General features: G+C 35.4%; 4 protein-coding genes across 5 annotated transcripts; 1 reads left to right on the top strand and 3 right to left on the bottom strand.

The window, feature by feature from the left end:
* Positions 1-298: 298 nt before the first annotated feature.
* Positions 299-1837, top strand: LOC8258115 (peroxidase 65). The gene has a single exon (XM_002511409.3). The coding sequence runs from the start codon at positions 596-598 to the stop codon at positions 1583-1585; it is 990 nt and encodes a 329-aa protein (XP_002511455.1). The 5' UTR covers positions 299-595; the 3' UTR covers positions 1586-1837.
* Positions 1838-4218: 2381 nt separating this feature from the next.
* LOC125369740 lies at positions 4219-4999 on the bottom strand. Its single transcript, XM_048372650.1, has 2 exons — positions 4779-4999; positions 4219-4567 (listed from the first exon to the last, which is right to left on the bottom strand). The coding sequence occupies exons 1-2, from the start codon at positions 4974-4976 to the stop codon at positions 4343-4345; spliced, it is 423 nt and encodes a 140-aa protein (XP_048228607.1). The 5' UTR covers positions 4977-4999; the 3' UTR covers positions 4219-4342.
* Positions 5000-9375: 4376 nt separating this feature from the next.
* LOC8258116 (putative DNA glycosylase At3g47830) lies at positions 9376-12812 on the bottom strand. 2 transcript variants are annotated; one of them, XM_002511410.4, is made up of 4 exons: positions 11626-12812; positions 11081-11281; positions 9948-10004; positions 9376-9854 (listed from the first exon to the last, which is right to left on the bottom strand). In XM_002511410.4, exons 1-4 carry the CDS (start codon positions 11983-11985, stop codon positions 9597-9599), a joined length of 876 nt encoding a protein of 291 aa, XP_002511456.1. In that variant the 5' UTR covers positions 11986-12812; the 3' UTR covers positions 9376-9596. The 2 variants fall into 2 exon arrangements, with proteins under 2 accessions (XP_002511456.1, XP_048228994.1); XM_048373037.1 differs by having other exon boundaries at positions 9376-10004.
* Positions 12813-12947: 135 nt separating this feature from the next.
* Positions 12948-15308, bottom strand: LOC8258117 (U-box domain-containing protein 38). The gene has a single exon (XM_015722857.3). It carries the CDS (start codon positions 15060-15062, stop codon positions 13449-13451), a length of 1614 nt encoding a protein of 537 aa, XP_015578343.2. The 5' UTR covers positions 15063-15308; the 3' UTR covers positions 12948-13448.
* Between the last annotated feature and the right edge of the window lie 2456 nt (positions 15309-17764).

Raw genomic sequence — 17764 nt, 5'->3', positions numbered from 1 at the left:
GCAAGTTCTGAAAGAAAAAAAAAGAAAAGAAGAATAATTCAGTTAATTACTGTATGTTGTTAATCTTGAAAATAAATTTCTATTCTCTGGTATGGGAATTGGAATTGACATCCACTTATTAATCAAACTATTGTGAAATTTAATCCATAGTTAAGCATGGCTAATTCAGGATTGTGGTTAGTGGTAGAGAGGGAAGAAAGGAGAGCTGTTGTCTTCTTATGCATATCTCTCCCTCTAGTCCTTGGCATTTCCAAACTCAAAAGCATTTCAACTGCACAAAACTACACTTGTCTCAACAAAACTATATGTATATATATATATATATATATGACCCCCACAAAACAATCTTGCAAAAATAGCTAAAATGGATTTTACCAAATAAAACAAATTAACATTCACAACTCAGGAAACAACACAACCAACCCTAAAAGCCCTCTCATCCACAACACTTCTCAATTTCCTCATCAACCCAACCTATTCTCTTCTGAGAGGAAACTTGGAGAAAAGGAAAAAAGGAAAAGAAGAAGAAGAAAAGTAATATTTTTTCTCTTCTCTGCCTCCACTTCACCATTTCTAACATTATTATTCTGCATTAATGGCTTTCCCTTTTCCTATTCTTCTCCTTCTCTTCCTCTCCATTCCTATCTCTGAATCCAAGCTCTCTATCGACTACTACAAGACTTCATGTCCTGGCTTTCAGGACATCATTCGAGAAACTGTCACCACCAAACAAAGCACCAACCCTACAACCGCAGCTGCAACACTACGTGTGTTTTTCCATGACTGCATGGTGGAAGGGTGTGACGCCTCAGTTCTTATTGCCTCCAATGCGTTCAATTCAGCTGAGCGTGATGCTGATCTCAATCATAACCTCCCTGGAGACGCTTTCGATGTTGTTATGAGGGCTAAGCTTGCACTCGAGGTTAAATGCCCCAAGATAGTTTCATGTGCTGATATTCTGGCTCAAGCCACTCGAGACCTTGTCCTCATGGTTGGGGGGCCATTCTATCCCGTCCGTCTTGGCAGGAAAGATGGGCTCATCTCTAAAGCATCACACGTGGCCGGAAATCTTCCTACAACTAACATGACGATGGATCAAATGATAACCTATTTTAGAGCAAAAGGATTCGATGTTAAAGAAATGGTTGCGTTGATGGGTGCCCATACCATTGGATTTTCTCATTGCAAGGAGTTTGCTGATAGGCTTTATCATTACAACAAGAAGACACCAACTGATCCTGGACTCAACCCTAAGTATGCAGCTGCATTGAAGACTTTTTGCTCTAATTATACCAAAGATCCAACGATGTCTGCATTCAATGATGTGCTTACACCAGGAAAGTTTGACAATATGTACTTTCAGAATTTGCCTAGAGGATTAGGGCTATTGAGGTCTGATAATATTCTTGTTAAAGATCCTAGAACTAAGCCTTTTGTGGAGCTTTATGCAGCAAATCAGTCGGCGTTCTTCGCGGATTTCGCTCATGTAATGGAGAAGCTCAGTGTTTATCAGATCAAAACTGGGAGAAAAGGAGAGGTCAGGAGCAGGTGTGATCAGTTCAATTCTATTACAACAAAGGGTTGACAGAATGAGACATCCGATCAATTTATCTTCTTTGAAACAAATTTATATTGAGTGTTTACTGTGGTTGGTCACTGGTACCTTTGATTGATTCGAATTATTGTTAATGCAGCAGCAGCAGCTAGCATTATATCATGACGAGGACGAGGATATATGATATGTTCTGTTTCATGGTCATCATATTTGTATTAAATTGCATCGCACTGTGTAACCGTTTAGTAATTTTTCTGATTATAAGAAAGAAATTTCATTTTATATTAGAACTGTTTAGGTGATCTTTTGAGCAGAAGGGTAAGAATTTCGTCGTCTTAATTAATTTGACGTCTTGGAAAAGAAATGACATATCACAAAAAGGGGGATAAAGAGAGGTTAATCGATAGCTCAGCTTATCCAAAATGGTACAAGGATGCCTGTGAAAGTTCATACATAACCAAATTCTACTTGGTCATGGATGCGGTTTAGCAAATGGAAGGACGTGAAATTTTTCCAGACCACAAACAAGCAACTGAGAAATGTAAAAATCTAATGACGGCAATTTTTTAACGGCATTAGGAGAAACTTTTCCATGCACCAGAGCTATTTCTGAAAAAGATGCATGAATGACTTGGAAGTAGAATTCTTAACTACAAATTCAAAATGGATAAACATGCATGAAACTAAAAAGTTAAATAGTAATATCAGGAGAACTCGAAGGCTTTCATCTGATGAGTGATTCACCATTCATCCATTCAACTCAGCAAGCGCCAAGATTTGTCCCTACTGCTCAAGACACAGGTTATGCATTAAGAAATTTTGGTAACAACAAATCAACACTCCTGTTTAATAAAGGAAATATATTTCGTAAAACCAAATTGCAAGAGTCCGGTATCTCTTCCCAAAAAAAAAAATCCCACAAAATATAGATAAAATGAAGCTGAAATCTTCCCACAGAAATAGGAATAGTTCTGAAGTCTTGGCTACTTCTAGTACGTACTATAACCAGATGCAGAGTTCCATAAAGAGGAGGAAAATAAAGTCAAATGCATATTCTATTTAAACAACTGCACCCAAATCTAGCTGCAGATAACTCATTTGACACAGTGGGTATGCAATTTTGATAGGCCAGGGCAATAGATTTGGACAGAGTGGGTACTCCATAGTAAGGGTTTAGATTCTTATGCGAGGAGTTGAAGGAAATCAGAAGAGGAAGACGATGGATAAGAATTATGGTAAGCAAGAGAGTTTTTTAATTTTGGAGTGGACCGAGGTAGGAGTTGGAGCTTGTTGCCCTTTACTTGAAGCTGCATTCTTCTCTTTTTCAGCTTCTCCTTCTTATGGGCATTCTGCTGACGCCCCATTGCTTGTGGGTTCCTGAACTCCCTCTGGCAGAACTGACACTAGTACTTGTGCTCAAGTTCATGTTCAACTACTTTTCTTTTTCATTTTCTTCTCCGAATGACTTCCCACTTTGATTTCCTTTTCCAAAACCCTTTTGAGTCTTTTCTCACCCTTGATGTAAGGATTCACCTAAAAGCAGAATAATCTCAGCAGTTTTACCTCCATATGAATTCTCAAAAAAAAAAAGGGTTAATTGTAAAAGAATTCTCGACCTTTGACGGTTTTCTCAATTTAATCATGTGTTTTTAATTGTAACAATGTCATGCATGACATTATCAATTTTGTCAAATCGATACATAAATTAAATTTCCGGTGAAGTTTATTCCACGTGCATGCCGGCGCTCTGGTAACCTAAACGCGTAGATACGGTGCGTTTACGTAGATACGGTGCGTTTTAAAGCAAAAGCAGAAATGCTGCGTTTTGCCCTTTAGAAACGGTGCGTTTTTCACATATTAAATTGAAGATCCTTGTTCCCAAATGCATCGTGCTTCATATGCCCCAAATCCCTAATTCCCAAATTCATTTGCAATCTGTAACCCTAGTTTTTCTTATTCTTGTGGTTGACATTTGTCTGCTAGTTTGTAGGTCGCGCATGGAAGAGGTAATGGTGTTGTATTAGGTTGATTGAAAGATTCATTTGGAACTTCTGATCCCGTAATGCTTAAATTGCGAGTTAAATTAGTAGTTCGATGGCTTCACCCTGACATATGAATGTCTTCCTTATACGAAAGAGGTGATGGATCATTTAAAGGCTGAAAGGACGCATTGGAAGAGATAATGAAAGTGAAGATGGTAATGGAGTCAACTATTGCAGAAAACTTGATGACTGCAGAAAGCTTGATGACTGCAGAAAACTTGATGAATGCAGAAAACGTGATTATTGCAGAAAGCTTAATTCTGAGAAGAAAATGCTACAAAGAGAGTGTCCTGATGTGGTTTTAGAAAGTTCTGTATTGTACTACTCATTGGTATTGGTATTGTAATGCCTATGAGTTTAGCTTAAATGTTGGATAAATGTTTGTTTTATAATTTGAACAGAAATATTGAATAAATGACAATATTAATTTATGATTATTGAGCATTTTGACTAGGCCATATAACTTGAAGTTGGATGTCTTTTGCATATATGGTACTAGTATTAATCATAAATGGAGAATATAAGTGTTTAAGAAGAGCATGAATTGATGAAAATAAAGGCATTATCTGCCTTCAAAACATTTTGTTAATATGTGTGGGTACAAAGATAATATTTGCCTACAAATAATTAGTGCAAAGGCTGCTATAAAGAAAGGCACAAGTCTGCAAACAAGATAACAAACACAATATTTGCCTAAAAAAGGAAATGTCATGCTCTACATTTAACCACAATTGCATTGTAGTACTCAATTTGCTTGACTCTCTTGGGTTCTAACAGGTGCAGCATCTCTTCCACCATTTTTAGCTCCTTTGCCACGACCTCTGCCAGGTCTATTGTTTGTTGAACTTGCAATTGTTAGTCTGGCATAAGAGGGAACTGATTTGCCCTTACTTGCTGTTGCCTTTGCTGATGCTGCCTTTGCTGCTGACTTTGTACTAGAAATGAATTTCACTCTCCTTGATTCAGGCATCTAGAAACCAAACAGAATTGCTCCATTAGCCTAGGCATAAAATAATAAAAAATAAAATATTGTATTGAAATTACCCTCAAATACATGTTGCCAGAATCTTTAAAGATTCTAACTCCATAACCTTGGTTAACCTGTTTGTACAACCATAATGAATACAAATTGCTTCCCACTGTTCAAATGTAAACCAAATACAAGTGTTCAAATAACTTACTAATGCAGTTTCTTTTTTCCTCCTTTGAGGTCCACTTGAAGGTGTGCCAGCAAATTGACTTGGTCCACTTGAACTAGGGACATTAGACTGAGTTGTTGGGGAAGTTGCAGTAGATCGAAGTACATAAGTTATTTTTCGTGGCCTGCCACGCTTGACTGGCAGTTTAGGAGGCCTCTTGAAAGATGGATCATTTTTCATCTTACAACTCCTCTTGTTGTGCCCAACTCCTGCACAAACTGCACAAGTCATTTGAATTCCTTGTTTAGACAGCTTATTAGGATTCTTTGGATCTTCAGTGATAACTCTTTTCCTGTTCTTCTTAGGTTTGCCAGGCATTTTCTTAAATTTGGGTGCCTTGATTGGAAGCCCATCAGCTTGTGGCCACATTTTTCTGCCATTCAGTGGCTCAAGAGCATTTTTGTAGGTTTCAATATAAGTTTCTACACTATAGTACTTGTCCACAAATGTTGCACTATCCTGGTTCATCCAATGAATGCTAGAACATGCATGGATACAAGGAATGCCTGTTATCTGCCATGTTCTACAAGTACAAGTGTGCGCATTGATATCAACCACAAACTGATCCTCTCCTATGTTCACTTGGAACTTGCCACCAACAGCAGGTTTGGAAGTACATAATCTGCTATTGTACTTGATTCCTTCAAGCTTAGTTCTAATTCTAGGTGTGATGGAGTCAGTTAAACCAGTAGCATGCATAAACTTACTGTGCATTCTCTCCATTAATGCACATCTAATATCTTCTAGCATGTCTATAATAGTCATACTCCTACATTTCACAATGTAACTATTGAAGGTTTCGCTGACATTGTTATCAATCATATCACACTTAGGAAGCTCAGAAATAAATGACTTACAAAATTTGGATGGATCCCTCTCAGCAAAAAAATTGTTATAAAGTGACTTCATTCTCTACTTTAATTTGATCAATGGCTTCCTTATAAGCAGCTTCATAAGTACTTCTAGCTGCACTCCAAAACATGTTTTTTAAAACTTGCCCCTTAAACTCCTTCTTCCAATTACAATAAACATGCCTAGCACAATTCCTATGTTCAACAAAAGGTGCTAGGTTCTTTATAGCATTAGTAAGATCCTGTGCAATAGAGCAAATATAATTATTAAGCAAATACAAATATAAAGAAAAATCACCTTTTGTTGGTCTGATATAAAGGTCCACCCTAAACCATCTATAATTTGCAACTCTTCTAAAATAATGGTTAAAAACCAAGTCCAAAAGTACTCATTCTCACATTCAACTACAGCCAAAAGATGGGGAACATTTAATTGTTCCCATCTTTAGCAACTGCACATAATAGTGCCCCACCTAAAAAAATTTTCAAAAAACACCCATCAAATCCAATAATGGGTCTGCAACCCTTCAAAAACCCTTTCCTCAAGGAACTAAAGCCTATGAAGAACCCTTTAAAAGTGCAGTCTTCATCAAGAAGGAAATCAAATCTGCCTTCCTTATCCACCCTAAGCAATTCAGCTTTATAGCCTCTTAACTTAGCATAATGTTCTTGTACAGACCCTCTTAGCATATTAAGTGCTTTCCATTTTGCCCTATAGCGCTTTGTTCTTGACACTTGAACACAGAACTTCTCAAGTAAGTCTTCCTCCAAGTCCTTCACACTCCAATTGTCATTTCTTCTGAATCTATGTATATATTCCTTAGCTATCCATTCAGAGGTAGCTTGCCTATTTTTCATCTCCCTAGGACACCTATGCTCACCAACATATGTCTTAATAGCAAAGATATGCTCTCTTTTAATCATACTTCCATACAGTCTCCATGGGCATTCCTTGTCGCATCTCATTTGAAGTTGGTACTTGCTGCTTCTCATCACCTGCACATTGTGACCATTAATAATTTTCCATTTACAAACTGCAGCTTTGCACTGATGTGCATCTTCATCGCATTCGAAGAACCAGCTGTAAATACTTATGATCACATCTGAGATCATATACAACCCTCTTAATCCTCTTTCTTGAAGCCTCTTCAATGCCATCCTCATCAGTACTGTATGAATTCACATCCCCATCAGAGTCCTCGTATTCACTTATAAAGCCAGATGCTTCATGTCCAGCATTTTCTGCCCCAGTAGTGCCATCAGTAGATGATCTTTTCAACTGCAAACCAGTGTTGCCATGTAATCTGTCAGCAAGCTCATCAACAGGCACATAATTCTTATACTTTGCTGTCCTTTTCCTTGCTTCCACATACTCATCATCATCTGACAGTTCATTATCATTTAGTCCATCATCTGTGTCACTCTCATCAACTGGTAAGTACTCATGATCCTCTTCTGATTCTACTTGCTGCTGTAATTGCTCACTGTGTTCAACACTGACATCAAACACAGTTTCATCTAAAGGTGCTAAATTGTCACTCTCATCCTCAGTTTCATCTAAATCATCAGTCTCACTCTCACTCTCATCAACTGGTAAGTAGTCAGGATCCTCTTCTGATTCTACTTCCTGCTACAATTGCTCACTATGTTTTTCAGTTTCATGTACACCTTCTGGATTTTCACTAATACAGCTAATAGCACCAGGCATTGGTACTTGTCCTTTCTCTTATTCGACATAGACTTGTAATACTCCATTGCCTTCATCTATATACTTAATCATTTCCATTAACCCTCTATCATCCACCATTTCCCTTAACCCATCATTCAAACTCATTCCTGGAATCTTATAAGAAATCTTTGGCCCATAATATCCTAGTTTTTCTGCTTCATCAAGTATGTCCAAATATCCTATCCTATCTGGGTCTAATCCATGTTTAGGCAAAATATTTCCACCTACATAAACCACATTCCCACAAACAGATACAAAATGCCCACCATAGTTTATATATACAGAAAAGCTGTCAGACATTCTGTTGAAAGAGTGCATGAGTTAATATTTCAACAAGACAAACACAATACATACATGAATAAGACCCTATAGACCATGACAAACTCAAATAAATAAATACGAAAATCACAGTAAACTCAAATACATTTTGAGAAACTCGAAAGTGCAGTAATAAAAAATTGATTGATGCCCTACCCCACACATATCGCACTCATCTTGTTAATGTAAAAGTTTCTTAGAAAAGCAATTAACAATGTTATAACTTACTTGTCTTTTTCCAGTGGTCGGTACTTCAAGGGACCACAATGTTCGATGGCTGCTACTGTCTTTACTGGTTGAAGAGACCACACCTGTGTTTGATTCTTCAAAGCGGCTTCACTTTCACTCTCTTTTACTTTCACTCTATTCTTCAAATGGTTTCAGTAATCACAAACGGTAAGAAATAACGACTATTTCAATTTTGGAGATTTAGGGTTTTCTTACACCATATACGCCATCGTTTCTATCTTTTTTTTGTTCTATTTAATATGTGAAAAACGCACCGTTTCTATAGGGCAAAACGCAGCATTTATGCTTTTGCTTTAAAATGCACCGTATCTACGTGTTTAAGTTACCAGAGCGCCAGCAGCCACGTGGAATAATTTTCACCGGAAATTTCATTTATGTATCGATTTGACAAAATTGATAATGTCATACATGACATTGTTACAATTAAAAACACATGATTAAATTGAATTACCGCCAAAGGTCGAAAATTCTTTTGCAATTAACCCAAAAAAAATAAAGCATGAACTCCGGACTCAGTGGCCTTGAGTGAAAAAGAAGTACAACAACCAACTGGGTTCACAATAATTTTCTCCCAAAAAATAAATAAGAAGGTTTCATATAGCTTATACTCCTCTAAATTTCAGTCTATTTCTATTTATGGCACAGTGACTTAGGTCGAATAGAGAACAGGACAACTTCCAAATACAGTAGACATGCAGTAACTTTACTATATCAAAGAGATGCAATACCTGATTTAATTATTAGGCTATATGCACCAAATAACAATTAAAATAATCCATAAGCAGTTTAAAGTTTGACATACAGTTGCAAATATTGACTCAAAAGGATAACTATCATACAAATCTAAAGTAACCCAAAATGTCAAAAAGATGTGCAGACGCTAGCTACTCAGTACTATCATCAGAATTAATTTCCCAATGTAGACACAGACTGAAGGGATAATACTTCCTAGTTAATTTCACAGTACCTTAACAAATTTGCACTTCATTAAGTCATTCTACAACAAATTCCTACACTCTCATACTAGTGAACTGCATGGTACAGTAGCTTTTAAAGAAAAAAGTAATAAAAGTGGATACTAATGTAAGCATATTTACTGCAATGCGTTTGGCATATCTTTCACACAATATTTAAGACTCATAAGAATACATTCACAGCTATTTCAAGTCTTACTACATTTGTTGGCGAAAGCTTCTCTGCTTGATAGTTGCACAATATATTTTAGTGCCTTTGGAAATGGGTGAAAGTCGAAACTGTTAGATTATGTAATTCAGTTATCTCATAACTATTTCCACCAATAACAGCATCTAATTCCTAATTAATTGCTCTTTCTTTCTTTCCTCCCTTAATAATTCAGTTAGGATAGTTTTCTCGTTTTAGGGAAGTGGTTTAAGCAAGAGTTTGAATCACATGAGTGAAATATCATATGACATAAGAAAATGCTAAATTGCTGCATGCTATGTTCCTATAAATGGAATCGAGCAAAATTTGCAAATGGCAAAGTACACCTTAATCTAATCCATTTTGTTAAGCAAATTCAGAACGGGTCCAATGATTCAAAATCCTCTAGAAAAAACAGACAACAGAAGGGCAATACTGCTCTTTGAGGAAAAAGTGGAATAGGACCACATAAGAGTGTTATATAGAATATAATTAATTTATTTCATCAGTAGTCTTAACACTAGAGCTATTGCAGTAACTTAATAGAGGACAGGAGTCATCGTGGGATTCCTTTCTACTTTGGTTGCCCCTTTTCTTGATGCATTTGCGGCAAAGCTTACCATGTGTGTATAGAAGACAATTCAAGTCAAATTTCAGCTCATTTGGAATCCGTTGGTTGAGATGAAGGTATGTCTTATTCCTGTCAGCCACTTCAGGGACCCAACCTAAGGCCTTTGCTATCTCAAACACCTGCATATGTTTATTTTCAAGTGAACACGACTGAAATCCGGAATTTTTTGTGCCATGAGAATTTTGGCAATACATGATAAACCTGGCACTCACATGTGTGTCCACTGGGAAATCCTCTTGCTGAAGATGGAACATTAAAACACAAGCTACCTGTCAAGTATTTGCCACTATCATTCATTTGCAACCAATTTGGAAACAAAAACAAAGGTTGAAGCCACTAGAGCTTTCAATATTTAGCATAAAAGCTTGAATTCAACTATATCCTTTACTCAAATGCATAAATTTTGCACTTAATCTTTAGCATAATTTCAAATCACAGATATTTAAATAGTAACTGCTGATGGATACATATATATATATATATATATATATATATATATATAGGTTGTAGATAACATGTTTGTATGTGCTATTAGTTTATTAATGACTTCTAATCAAGCATCTAAACAACAGAGGTTGACATTTCCCCTGTTCTACTGGTCTTTTACCCTTTGTAAATAAAAGGGAGGTTATGAAAAACCCAAATCTTGAAAAGATGTAATTAACCAAAAATTATTCAAATAATTCCGACTAAGAATGAAACACTTGCATTTGTACACTGTCATACTAGAAAGAGACCCACTATTCAGTATCAAATTGTGGACAATTGGCTAAACTAGTATATTGTCAGAGGTGATAATTCAAATTACATCAATGACCTTGCGAGCATACATGCTAATGCTAGAAACATGAATGATCACATATCATAACAATTTAGCCTCTGTTCAGCTAAGATCAGAAGGAAATTATATCCAAACAACTTGAGCTTGGAGACAAATATATTTTCAGCATCTTTACAACCTACAATAAGCTGAGCTTTACTTGACAGATATGATATTCTTGAGAATCAATAGGCACGCATGCACGTGCAAAACTATATGCATGTCATTGTAAAGTTTAAAGCATCAAAACTGAGCAATTGTAAGCGAAACTTAGACTTGATTTCAAGGATGACGAAATATACTTGTACATAATCAACATCGGAGGTGCATATGATTTCTTGACTTTATTAAACCACCAGAAAAGATATTGACAGAAGCAAAATTGCTAAACAGAAGCAGCAAGTTTGACCACTGATAAGGACTTTATAGTTCATACATCCCTATCAAAATAGCACTATTTAAATCATTAAAGTTCCGTACATTATTTATAATATGAAATGAGCAATTCAATGAATTAGAAGTTACCGTTTTGGGCCCAACTCCTTTGAATTGAGAGAGCTCAGCTTTAATTTCATCAACTGACATATCTCGAAGATACTCCAGGCAAATTTTGCCTTTTTTCTCCAGCAAACAATTTAATATGTTCTTAATGCAAGAAGCCTTTGCTGGGGCTAAACCTCCACATCTTATAGCATTCTCTATCCATTTTGGTTCAGCAGCAAGAACCTTGAAGAATAAAACCACACACAATCATTAATGCATCAGATAAGGAAAACGATAAACCACTTCTTTTTTTTTTTGTTACTCTAATCTAAAGAACATAATCCATGAAAACGTAGGTCCAGAAACAACAAGAGGCACCTAACAAGTTTCACCATTGTACTTTTTTCTTTTTCTGGGTCCAGAACGTAATTTAAGTTCTTTAGCAGTGAAAAGAACAAGATACATCTAAGAAGTTCACATTTTTATTTTCTTGTTAAAAACCAAATAGAGAAATTAATTAACACCCAATAACCCCAAAACAAATTGAAAAACAATGAAGCCATTGAAAAAGAGAGAAGAAAACTTACATCTTGCCATGTAGGAAAATCAGATTTCAAATTATCAAAAGCTCTTTGAGAATTAACCTCAGTAGTATTTTGTGAAAGCACTGTTTTCACCAAACCATCCAAAACGGTTTCTTCTGCAGTATCTGAGTTCACATCACTGGACTTATTATCATCATCACCACCAAGTCTCTGCTTGCGATACTTAGCAAATTCTTGAGGGAATCCGTGAAAAGCCAAGAGAGAATCTCGTATGCAGAGACATTCTTCGGGCGTGGGCCGAGGGTGAGTTGGGTACGGCTCTTCTTTATTACCATTATTGATTTTGGCTGATTTGGTTTCAGTTTCCGCTGATTTTAGCTTTCTTTTACGGTTTTTTTGCATTTTGTATTTTCTTCTGCTGAACTGAAAACTAGAAACGTAGTCAAGACAGATGAATGAATATACGACGACATGCCGTTCCGACTGTTTAATAAGGCTGAATTTTTTTATTTAAAAGAAAAAAAAAAAGAAAAAGGAAAAGAGAGAAGAACTCGGAAAGATCTTGTCGTAAAAAAAAAAAAAAAAAAAACCTTGGATCCTCACTGCTTCAAAATTATAATTCAGAGACACTTCCACTATACTGCTAACTATGAGTAATTGCTTTGTTTAAAAATTTATATCACATTAGTATTCATAAAATAATCTAATCCGTATTTTTTTATCCACTTAATTAATATGATTATTTGTGAAAATTAGAGCAATTTAAATTTGAATTCTTGTAATCACATAGCTCCCATGAATCTTCAATAGAAATAGAATAGACAAATTTTATTTAAGAAAAAGAAGAAAATCTATGCAACAACCACTTAACTCGAACGATAATTTGATTTAATTATCAAAAGGTAAGATAACACGATCAACTGACAAATCGTGCTCATTTGTTTTTTAACATAATACTTGTGTTTCTAATTAATTAATTCAATCAACAAGAAAGGTATTAGATTGGAATAGGCGTTTAGGCATCATTGAAGGAATAGCTCAAGTCCTGGTTTACCTCCATCGGTATTCAAGGACCAAGGTTGAGTATTAGATTGGAATAGGCGTTATACACGTTTGTCGACTTGGGCCTTTTGGGGTGATCTCTTGGGCTAAAGTTAAAATTGAAAAGGGAATCAAGTTATTTAACATTGTGTTGTTTGCAGTATCTATAAATTGGGTGTGAATGTGTTGAAACGTTAGCTGAAAAAGAATGGAATAATACAGTTTAGACTATGCTTCATCACATAAGAAATGTAAACTTATACAACAGGCCAAGTGAAGATGCAGAAATCATATATGTATGAAAGGCAGTTGCAAGAGATGAATTATCAGAAAAGGCAGAATTCGCTCAAAAGGTTCCAAAATGACCGAGCTGCAGCATTGAAGAAATAACAAAATCGGTGATGCGGAGGAGTGGGGCACAAATCCATAGCATCAAAACAAAAAGGCATTACACCATAAGGCGAAAACTAACAAAGGCCAACAAACAACGTTCCTATATACTCTTTGCAGTTGGCACTTGGGGACAAACCAAACCAGGAAGAATATCTATCTCCAACTAATAACAATGCTTCTGCACATTACTCCGACAACTATATCCAAATTGTTCTTTTCTTTTTGCTAATCTTTTAATCACTCTCCTAAAATTCTATTTTTTTATGTACAACTACTCCACATTCCAAAACCTTAGAAAGAACTAAATTACAATCAATTAACTTAAAAACAATTAGCACAAAAAACATTTCCTATCTTTACACCTTTCAATAAAACTTTAAAAACAAAACCCCATAACCAAATGACAAAATGAATAATTACAGACTTTACATTCAAAAGTTGGAGGAGTTCGGAGAGTACCCATTTCTTGCACCACCACCAACTCGATACCGGTTCCGGCCGGATTCCAACACACCTTCCCAATCATCTTCCTCTTCCTCATTCCTTCCTCTCATAAACTGCAATATCTTCTTGGCTTTCTCTCTGGCTCTATCGCTCCCTCGCTCCTCAATCGCCCTCAACACCTCCACAGCCCTCGCCTCTTTAGCCAACCCTTTAAATCTCAAGCTCCCATGACTCAATGCAAATAATGCCGCCACACAATTCTCCCGAGTCGCCTCCGAGTCACTACTCTCCCTCAACATCCCAACCAATATCCCCACCGCATTCCCATCCAGCATTGCTGATCTCCCTTCATTGCAAGCAGCCAAATTGCACAATATTAGCAACAGCCGGCTCGCCAGTTCTCCTGATTTTAACATACTCAATAGCGTAGCCACCGCCCCGAGTTTCACCAGCTTAACCCGATTACTCTGTATCAAAGTCAAATGATACAAAGCCAAAGCCGAGTCATGGCGAGTTCGCTCGCTCTCAGACCTTAACGCGTGCATCAACGGCTGCAAAGCACCTAAAACCCCAATTGCCATCTTGTTCTCATCTTGTAAAGCTAAACTAAATAACGCACCGGCCGCGTGTTCCTGAGGCTCACTAGATCCTGCCTTTAACACATCAATCAACAAAGGAACAAACCCTGACCGTACGATTTTAACTTTGTTCGATTTCTCCAGAGAGAGATTCACCAGGGAGGCAATCGAGTTGGTCTGAACAACACTGTATCTGGAAGCAATCAAAGAACGAAGGGCTGAAAGTAACCGAGAAGTAGCAAGAGCAACTCTCAATTCCTCTTTAGCTCTAGTTATTTTTCTAAGCTGAATCACGCCTTCTTCTTGCTGGTGAACCTCGAGGCTACTGAGCTTAACAACAATCTCTTCCTCTTCAGGAATCGAACAATTAGAATGTTCTAGTGTTAGGGTTTCAGCTGGTTCCGTAATTTCTGACGACGAATTAGAAGACGAACATGTATAACACGCGGGTCGAGTGGCTAATGGTAACGGCGGAGTCAATGGACTAGCAGGCGCGTGGCTAACTATAACAGACTCGTCAGAGGAGGAAGTGTAAAAGTGGTTAGCTCGGTGATTCAACTCAGTAGCCGCATGAGAGAATAAAACCGGAGGATTCTCTGCCACACCCTTTAGGAGCTCCCTCTCTGAAACCCTAATATCAGGAGTGGAACTGGACTTTCTTGATTCTATCATCTTGAGGATGATTTTTTGGACACAAGTGTAGTCCGGCGCGCGAGGGCGTTCTGCACCGGATGTGTCGCACCATTTGTGAATCGTTGTTTTGATGGCTAAATTGGGTATTACCGTACTGAAATCCAGAACAGAATCATCTTCGAGTATGGGAACGAAACATAAATCGCGGCAGACTTGGACAGAAACACGCTCCAAGGTTTGACCGGAGGAGACAACAACTGGGTCGGACATTAAAGATCCAGAAATGGGGCAGAGGAATTCTTTAGGAGGAGAATTGGTTGTTTGTTTTGAATTGGAGTTTGAACGATGATAGAAGGAGATTTTCCATCTGTGTTTCCCATTACCGCCCATAGTTTCTTTCAGTGAAACAAAGATTTCAGCTTTGGATTTTATTGTGAGATTTGAGAGAATGGGTCTTGCTGTGGAGAGAAACAGAAGCCAAGGAGATAGAAGTAGGTTTTGCTTCGCTATAAGCTAATGGCTTTTTGTTTCTTTTGCTTTTTTTAAGGATTTTTATTGCATAACTGACCTTGGCTTTGGTCTCTCTTTCCTTTTCTTTTCGTTTTTTTTTTTAGTAGAACTGGTCAGTTTAGGTTTGTTAATTTAATTCCACTCTTTTTATGTAAATGTTTTTCACAAAATTGACTGGTCAATACCCACTCAATGCTTTGCTTGCTGTCTTCTCTTTCGCAATCATGCAACCCAAAAAGTTTATTATTATTATTATTGTTTTTGCCAATTTATGATTTTGTTAGACAATTATAAATTTATTTTTAATTATTATTTATATTATACACCCTCCTACTAGTATAATTGATTGGTAAATTTATATATAATTTTTAATTATTTATATAAATTAAAATTATATAAATAGATATCATAATTATATATATTACTGATTAAATTTTAAAATAAATAAAATAATATATTTAATTGATCATAATTAAATTATATAACTGACTAATTTAATATTTAAGTATATTATAAAATTAAAAAAGAAATATGTTTAGATTTATATAAAACTGTATAGATTTATGGTGTATTGGAATGACTCGTTAATTTAATTAGGTTGTGTTGGATTGTATTGATGATTATTAGCAGGCATGCTTAGAAACATGCTCAGTAATCTTAGATTTGAAGTAAATCTTAAGATGGATGAACGGGGCCGTGAAAGACAGAATGTGGGGATGAGAATGTAAGCAAATTGAGATTTATGGGTCCGTAAAAGGAAAAGAGAAAAAGAACTATCTTTTGGCTTTCATGTCTTCTTTTTCTGATGAACCCTTAATATCAGGATGAAAATGAAAAAGTAAAAAAGTCTTGGGGCTTCTTCTGCCTTGTGGTGGGTGGCCCCATAATCTCATACATAACTTTGTCTTTCCTTAGCCGAATCTTAGTTAAGTTAACATGGAGTGCGATCAACCCAAATGACTAATGAAGCTTATCAATATAAATTAGATAAATTCATAACATTAGTTGGAGATAATAAGGTTTAGCTCCCTAACCTAATCTATGATCCTGATACATTGAGTTTTATACATGCATCTTTAACTTACTAAACTATTATTAACACATAAAATGTGTGAATATTAGAGAAAAAATTCATGATTTAATTCCAAATTTTAGTTCTTTGATTATTCGATATATATATATATATATGAATGCATTTGTTTTATTGGGTTGAAAGGCTGTATTATAAATAGAGAATAAATGAATATCTATAGAATAGTAAGTTGGATTGTTATAAAGGGACCCATGATTGCTGATTCTTGCCCTCCATTGCTTATACAACAAACAAAGCATTCCTCTCCCCTTTTGACCTTTGAATTGTTTTGTTTTCTCTTCGCCACACTGTTCTGGTTGCTGGTTGACAATTATTGTTGTAGGCATCAATTTTCAATCCCACACGTTTCATAATTTACTACTAATATTACTTTATCAAGGCAGTCGAATTCTGTGATTTCACTCGACAAATTCACATAAATTAAATCCCTAATAATCTTTCCTTGTCTCAGACTTTTATTACAGTGGACTTCATTTAATAATCATATTCACCATTTACACTGTTTAAATCACATACTTATATTCAGTTTGTCAAATTTTAAGACGTGTACTTATGTTTGATAATTTTTTATTATATAATTAATTTATTGATTAATCAATTATTTTTTTAATTGAATAAAAACACAGGACTTTAATTATATTTTTAATATTATGTTATTTCATTATGTAATTTTTTATGATGTTTAATCCTAATATTTTTAATATTAATTATATGTAATTACTAAATTAGTACATAGACTTATTCTTGCTATATTTATTTTACAATTATTAATCATTAATAGATCATATATTTCTAATTAAAAATAATTCTAGTCCGTAGGAAGTGTCTTTTAATATTAAGTAGTAAGTCAATTACTTCTAAAAGAGTTAATAAGCGAATTCTCTAATTATATAATCATTTTAATCCTAAAAATAATTATAATATTAATTTAATATATGATTAATATATCAGTTAATGAATACTTTTAAATATTTTTTTATATTTATCATATTTACAAAATTTAGAAATAATAAGAAAATTTATTAAAAAATCACTCAAATATATTTTAAATTATTATATATAATTAAAATAATAAAAACAACACAACAACGAGTGAATAAATCATTAATCTTACTATAACTAATAATAAAATAGGACTGAAGACAAATATGACTTTTTCAATTTACCGAAAAATAGTAATAGTATTAGGTAGCATCACTGTCACGGCAGATTGTCAAAACTCAACGCCCAGTAATTATTAATAATATGGAAAGCCTTGCGTAAGCTGTGTTACATATACATATACGTATAATTTGTTTATATAAAATGTCCAAAATTAAGGGTCTCTAAATCAAGCTTGTCTTGCCATTTGCTAGAACATAGATTGGTATACACGTAACGTTCATACAAATCCTAAATAATCTTTAAACAAAACCCCAATAGAAAAAGCTTGGACTTCACCTCTTTGTTCTATTATTGATCTCCAGGGAACTTCACCAGTTTGTTATAT

This window comes from Ricinus communis, chromosome 4 (assembly GCF_019578655.1).
Source record: "Ricinus communis isolate WT05 ecotype wild-type chromosome 4, ASM1957865v1, whole genome shotgun sequence".
In the NCBI taxonomy this organism is placed as follows: Eukaryota; Viridiplantae; Streptophyta; class Magnoliopsida; order Malpighiales; family Euphorbiaceae; genus Ricinus; species Ricinus communis.
Note: the sequence above shows the minus strand (reverse complement) of the source record. Positions and strands in the feature narration are given on the sequence as shown.

Excerpts from the sequence above, each read along its gene's own strand:
- LOC8258115 (XM_002511409.3), top strand. The coding sequence starts at position 596 with ATGGCTTTCCCTTTTCCTATTCTTCTCCTTCTCTTCCTCTCCATTCCT.
- LOC125369740 (XM_048372650.1), bottom strand. The coding sequence starts at position 4,976 with ATGAAAAATGATCCATCTTTCAAGAGGCCTCCTAAACTGCCAGTCAAG. Across the intron at positions 4,568-4,778 it reads GGAAAAAAGAAACTGCATTA|ATGCCTGAATCAAGGAGAGT; the intron begins GTAAGTTATTTG and ends TTTGGTTTCTAG.
- LOC8258116 (XM_048373037.1), bottom strand. The coding sequence starts at position 11,985 with ATGCAAAAAAACCGTAAAAGAAAGCTAAAATCAGCGGAAACTGAAACC. Across the intron at positions 11,282-11,625 it reads ATTTTCCTACATGGCAAGAT|GTTCTTGCTGCTGAACCAAA; the intron begins GTAAGTTTTCTT and ends TTATTCTTCAAG. Across the intron at positions 10,005-11,080 it reads AAGGAGTTGGGCCCAAAACG|GTAGCTTGTGTTTTAATGTT; the intron begins GTAACTTCTAAT and ends AATACTTGACAG.
- LOC8258117 (XM_015722857.3), bottom strand. The coding sequence starts at position 15,062 with ATGGGCGGTAATGGGAAACACAGATGGAAAATCTCCTTCTATCATCGT.